This window comes from Jaculus jaculus, chromosome 3 (genome assembly GCF_020740685.1).
Source record: "Jaculus jaculus isolate mJacJac1 chromosome 3, mJacJac1.mat.Y.cur, whole genome shotgun sequence".
Taxonomy (NCBI): Eukaryota; Metazoa; Chordata; class Mammalia; order Rodentia; family Dipodidae; genus Jaculus; species Jaculus jaculus.
In genome coordinates, this window is record NC_059104.1 from 169,950,068 (window position 1) to 169,956,734 (window position 6,667).

The 6,667-nt window shown below is 46.0% G+C and overlaps 1 protein-coding gene across 5 annotated transcripts in view; it reads left to right on the plus strand.

The window, feature by feature from the left end:
• Positions 1–5,705, plus strand: part of Fchsd2 (FCH and double SH3 domains 2) — a 229,597-nt gene extending 223,892 nt beyond the window's left edge. For all 5 annotated transcript variants that reach the window (XM_045145406.1, XM_045145409.1, XM_045145407.1 and 2 more), the window contains 4 exons: positions 496–716; positions 1,801–1,930; positions 2,040–2,122; positions 3,633–5,705. In XM_045145406.1, the coding sequence (XP_045001341.1) occupies positions 496–716; positions 1,801–1,930; positions 2,040–2,122; positions 3,633–3,716 (518 nt within the window). In that variant the 3' untranslated portion in view covers positions 3,717–5,705. The remainder of the gene's footprint in view (positions 1–495; positions 717–1,800; positions 1,931–2,039; positions 2,123–3,632) is intronic.
• The last annotated feature ends 962 nt before the right edge of the window (positions 5,706–6,667 follow it).

The window sequence follows — 6,667 nt, forward strand, 5'->3', positions numbered from 1 at the left end:
CTTTATCCATGTCCTGAGTTTTCCTGTAGTTGATCACATTAATTTGTACAACTGTGAAGTTGTTTGTCAGTGAGTAAAAACATGAAGCCAGGCATAGTAGTGCACACCTTTAGTCCCAGTACTCGACAGGCAGAGGTAGGAGGATCACTGTGAGTTCAAGGCCACCCTGAGACTACATAGTGAATTCTAGGTCAGCCTGGGCTAGAGCGAGACCTTACCTTGAACCCCCTCCAATAACAAAAATACCTTACCCCATCCAGTACAATGCTCTTTAGTTGTCATGGGAACACAGGGGTAGTTGCAGAAGCAGTCCAGCTGACTGAGTGTGGTTGTGTACACCTGTAATCCAAGCACTTGGGAGAATGAGGCAGGAAAATTGCTGCAAGTTCCAGGGCAGCCTGGGCTACAGAGTGAGATCCTGTCTCCAAATAAGCAACAATGAAAGTAGCCCACTGTGTGTGTTCTGACCAGATTTGTCTCTCTCTTGCTTCCCAGTCTGCTTTGTGAGAGCACTTTATGATTACGAGGGCCAAACAGATGATGAGTTGTCTTTTCCTGAGGGAGCCATCATCCGCATCTTGAACAAAGAAAACCAGGATGATGACGGCTTCTGGGAAGGAGAGTTCAGTGGGCGGATTGGCGTTTTCCCATCGGTGCTAGTGGAAGAACTGTCAGCCTCAGAGAACGGTGACGCTGCATGGACAAAAGAGACTCAGGTACATGAGAGGGAGGAAGAGAGCTGAATTGCAAGGTGGTTAAAGACAAACACTCCCAAGGGGCCTGGTGACCCACACATGGTGAGCTGTCGGTCCTGCCTCACCTCCCTCATTCTAGTTGTTAGCTATCAGGTATCTGTCCAACCGAATGTGGGAAACCAGAGACTTGTCAGTCAGGACTTGTGGAATAGGACCTTAGTACACCTCATTTTTCCACATTTTTTCCCTCCGAATCCATCTACCACTAAATTATATACAACATATGGAAGGTGGGTTTGGTTGAGAAACAAACGAACCAGAGAGTATTGTCTTGCACTAGCTCCTGTAGGATAGCTGTTAGCTGGCCCCTTCTTCCCCGCACTGTGAGAGCTCCCTGTAGCTCAGGCTCTTCCAGAGTGTTAGGTGGCCTTTACCAGAAACCCCCAGGTCAGTCAGTTTGATTTGTCCTCTTTGGGGATCTGTTGCAGCAGGCATGGCAGGTGGAGTGAGGCATGTGCTTGTCTGTCTTGTATGAATAGGAATTGTGACCATTTAACCTATGTAGATGCATAGAAAATCTAGGGAAGTCACAAACTCAAAAATTACATCATCTTCCTTTCTGTGTGTGTGTGTGTGTGTGTGTGTGTGTGTGGCTTTTCAAGGTAGGATCTCACTGTAGCCCAGGCTGACCCGGAATTCACTATGGAGTCTCAGGGTGGCCTTGAACTCACGGTGATCCTCCTACCTCTGCCTCCCCCAGTGCTGGGATTAAAGGCGTGCGCCACCACAGCAGGCCAAAAATTACATCTTTACATACAGATGCCACTTGTCCTTATTCTGTTCTTCACTGAATCAGTAAAGAGAAGAGCCCTAGAGAATGGTTTATCTTGATAACTGTTTAAGGTAAACTGACACTAATATTACTAATGGAATATGAGAGGGGAAATGTTAAGTTCAGCACAGACTTGAGGTTCAGATGTTTGTTTTAGGCCCATTTGTTTCTAATGAGGCTGACAGGTGCTAACAGTTGTAGCTTAGCTCCAGAAAGCAGTAGCAAAGCAAGCGGGCTCTCCTCCCCGAGGTAACCATGCCTCCCTTGCCGCAGACCTCTCCGTCCCCCAAGCCGCACACCTCCCTGCCTCTGCTGCCACTGTATGACCAGCCTCCCAGCAGCCCTTACCCCAGTCCAGATAAGAGGAGCTCCCAGTTCTTCCCCCGGTCTCCTTCAGCAACTGGTAAGAAGCCTTTTGGGCACTTTTCCTTCAGAAACCCACCTGTTCACCTGAAGAGCATGCTTCTGCACTAGCATTTCATTGTTCAATAAAATTGGGTTTTCTCTCTTAGAAAACAGCCTCCATGCTGAATCACCAGGATTCTCACAGGCACCAAGGCAGGCTCCTGACACCTCGTATGGCAAATTGCGACCTGTAAGTCTCTTATCTGGCAGGGTTATAGACTGCATAAGTCTTCTATATTGAAAGTGAGATGTTTTCTCATGATCCATGTGTTGTTACTGATCTTCCAGGCAAGGTGCAGGAAAGTACAAAGAGCCATTGTAGAGGAAGACTATACAGTCAACTTGTTTTGACCATCCTAAGGTCAAACAAATTCACAGTATTTAAAGATGATCACTAAATTTCCAAAATTGCTAAACAAAGCAATTTTTAGCAGACATTAAGAACCTGGCCTGTGTTTGTCTCTTTGGGAGACAGTGATATGAAATACTAAGATATACTTTATGTCTCAAAGAACTGTTCTCAAGGAGAATATATTCTGACAGTGGCTACCTCTGCTCCCCCTTCACTGTTCTGCCACCTCAGTGCCACCACCACTACCCTGCAAGGTCACAGCTTTCCCTCTCTCTCTCTCTCCCCCTCTGAGGTAGCATCTCATTGTAGCCCAGGCTGACCTGGATCTCATTGTAGTCCCAGGCTGGCCTCAAACTCAGAGTGGTATTCCTACCTCTGCCTCGCAAGATCTGGGATTAAAGGTGTGTGCCACCATGCCCGGTTTAGTTTTTTTTATTATTATTATTTATTTGAGAGAGAGAGAAAGATAAAGAGGCAGATAGAAAGAGGGAATGGACATGCCAGGGCCTCTTGCCACTGCAGGTGAACTCTAGATGCATGTGCCACCTTGTATATCTGCCTTATATGGGTCCTGGGGAATTGAACCTGGGTCCTTAGGTTTTGCAGGTAAGCACCTTAACTGCTAAGCCATGTCTGCAGCCCTCATGATTTTTTAAAATTATTTATTTGCAAGCAGAGAGATAATGGGCATTCCAAGGTGGCTAACCATTGCAAATGAAGTCCAGATGCATGTGCCACTTTGTGCATCTGGCTTTACATGGGTACTGGAAAAATCAACCCCAGTCATTGGGTTTTGTAAGCAAGCCCCTTAACCACTGAGTAATCTCTCCAGCCCTGGGTTTGATCTTTTTTTTTTTTGAGGCAAGGTCTTGCTCTGGAGCCCTGGTTAGTCTGGAGCACACTATGCAAACCAGGCCAGCTCCCAGTCCTCCCGCCTCCTGAGTGCTGGGATTACAAACACACACACCGTGCCTGGTCATACGAGTGTCTTAACGTACCCTCGCCAGTCTTCCCTCCTTCAGCTCTCTTCCAAAACATGCTCCCGTCTTTCACTTCTCCACACACTGTTCTCTTGCTGCTGCCTGCAGGCTTTCTCTTTGTAGAGGTTGTCAGGCTGTGGTCCCTCTTGCTACCCATGAGCTTTCAGCGTAGGCCTAAGCTGATGGGACATTTCATCCAGAACAGCACCTGCTTCTTAGGGGGGGAAACACTGCAGATTATATCAACAGCTCAGGGCTTCTAAGACCCTCAGGCGCTCATGTCTGTGGATAGAGGAATGACTGAGGTTCGCCATGGTCCACATTCTGAGTCAGGAAGCTGACCTGCAACCCTGATGTCTCCTGCTCAGGTCCGAGCAGCCCCACCGCCACCCACGCAGAACCACAGGAGGCCAGCAGAGAAGATGGAAGATGTGGAGATCACACTGGTGTGACGATGGATGGGCTCGCACCCATTATTGCTACCATCAAGGCCAGGCGTGGAGTTTGGCCAGTCTTGTTTTCTAGGCACCTTTGCATGATGATGACTCTTGAACAGAGCAAAACCAAGGACAACGCCAAGAGACTCGTTGGCCCGGTGGACTCATCCCACATTTTGAATATTTTGTGCCTTTTTCTTTTGTTGTCATTTTCTATGTCATCTACCATAGCACAAATCATAGTGGGTCCTAAAAGGAGAGAGAGCAGTTCTCATGCCTCACGGTGGCCCATTTTTATATGAGACTGAAGTCCGGGTCTCATCCCAGGGCATAGACACAGACGGACTGATCGTGTGCACTCGTACAGTATATTACTGTGGCCACAGGATGTGGCAAGATCTCATCTTCAAGTGGCTTTTGCTCATCTGGTTAAGAGTTAATCAGATTATGTTGGCTACATAAGGAAACAGAAGGAGGGGTTCAGGAGAGGCTGGTTCCTCCCCAAGGCTCGTCCCTAGACTGAAATGAAGCCGTAGTGGGAACAAAGCGGATTGTTCTGAGTTTAGCGCCAACTGCATTAACGCACATCTCTTCCACAACTAACAGGTTAAAATGATAACAGTGTCCTTTGTGTTAATGTTCATGCCATTCATTTAGTGTTAGTGGGGCTAGCCTGGAGGGGCTGGACTAGTAACCACATCGCACCCACCACATAGACTATTAGAAAGGAGGCTGCGGCCAAAGCAGAAATGTAGTTTCCAGATCCGAAATGATCCAGTTAAATGTTCTTTTTGTCTTTGGGTATTTTTCTTCTTCAAGTTTACAGCACATACTCCTCTGTCAGTATCCTTAGAAGCTTGTGTCTGGCTCACTTGAGGATACATATGTCCACATTACTGAGCTTCTCTTCTCAGAAAGCCCTTGTGTTATTTTATTCCCAAGCCAGCGCACTAGTCCAGATGGCAAGTTGTGGCTGGTAGGGATCAGCTGTCACCTCACAAAATACAGCTTCAGGTCCCACTGCCTTGACATTTCCTTGAGAAGAAGAACTTCTACGCCACAAAGAAAACCAGCTTCCTGTGGGAAGGACTGAGTGAGGAAGGACTTGCACACCACACACAGACGGCCGAGAAGACCACTGCGCCTGCAGGTCCCAGGAGAGCCGTGCCGTGAGCTCCGTGGCTCAGCAGCAGGAGCCAGAGCAGAGCGGTGGGGCTGCGTTTCCTACAGACGAACGGATGTTTGCCAGTTCTTCTTCTTCTTCTTCTTTTTTTTTTTTTTTTTTTTGATAGCCTTCATTGAAAAATCAAATTTGCAGAATTTAGTCTTAGAAATTATGAGATGCTTGGAAAATTCTATCCCTCCTGAGATTTTTTAAATGTCCACCACATATCCCCATGGGATTTTTGACTGAAAGTAAGGTCAGAGCTGAAGAAACCCTCATTCAGTCATTTGACCACTTCGGTGATGACGCCCCAGTGAACCCTCTCTGTGACTTTGGATGTTTGTGTTTTTTGTTTTTTTGACCTTCTGAACCTGTTGATCTATTTGAGGTCTTTTTATGTTTATCAAACTTATTCTTAAGTTTAAAAAAATTAAAAGGGTGGTTTTTAAAAAGATTTTTTTAATTTGCTGATGTTACAGATCTTCAAAGTGCTTATTAAATAGAGCAGTTCTTGCCACTCAGCCGTGTATTGTCCTTAGCTAGTCACACTGTCCATGAATTTGGGTTTCCCACAACCTCAGAGTTATTTGAAATCTTTTGTTATATTTTAAAATATTTTTGGAAGAGCTGCTAATTTTATTTTAAAAAAACGAAGTTGTAAAAATATGCCTCCTTTTTAAAAGATAGCCCCTCCCTCCAGGCTGTGTAACCCGGCATCACCATGCACAGGTTAGGCTCCGAGAGAGCCTCAGTGCAGATGCGCTTTCTTTACAATGGCTGTAAAGTTTGTATTTATTATGTATAAAATGTTGAATAATAAAAAATGGAATTAAATTTTCCAAGTGTGTCCTTATAAAAAGACTTGGTTAAACAGGCTTTTAAAAAAAAATGCTTCCTACCAAGTTCCTGGGCCCTCCATGAGCCACTTATCACGTAGAGCAAGACGCAGGTCCACTCAGATGATACTTAGATGAAGAAGGTTCTGGCACCACCGTGTGCTAGGTGGGAATCCTGGGCTCTAGAGATGAGAATAAGTAAAGTCTTTGTTTTCAGGGTTATTTCCCAATGGGGAAAGGGGAGATAGGTACCCAATATGAAGCCGGGACTATGAGATACATTGGAAGAAGGCAGAAGCATGGTGGGGAACTGAGGAGGGCTTCTGCTGCTGGAGGGGCCAGAGGAAGTCCTTGAAGGATGCAACTGCTGTCTTCCAGAAGGGATTGTTGGATACCGCTCCCCATCCCCAGACGTTCACTGTGAAGAGTCAGGAACTGTACGACGGGAAATCTCACTGGTCTCAGAGGTACTTAGGGGAGATTCCTGATTATAGGCTGAATCTCTTGGGCTTCCAGCCAGCCAACCAAAGTGCTTGGCCTGTGTGTGTAGATGCAGTTCTCCTCTCCTGGAGCTGGGGATGTATGTCTATGTATTCATGCCTGAAATTCCCGTGTACATACTACATCTTTATAATCAGTGGAGCTCTATAATAAACCTCAGCTTTATATCATTATTTTGGGGGATTTTTTGATTTTGTTTTTCAAAGTAGGGTCTTGTGCTAGCCCAGGCTGACCTAGAATTCACTCAGTAGTCTCAGGATGGCCTTGGACTCACAGTGATCCTCCTACCTCTGCCTCCCAAGTGGTGGGATTAAAGGCATGTGACACCTGCGCCCAGGTTTTTTTTTTTTTTTTTTTTTTTTTTTTTTTTTTTTGTGTGTGTGTGTGCTTTTCAAGGTAGGGTCTCACTCTAGCCCAAGCTAACCTGGAATTCACTATGTAGTGTCAGGGTGACCTCAAATTCA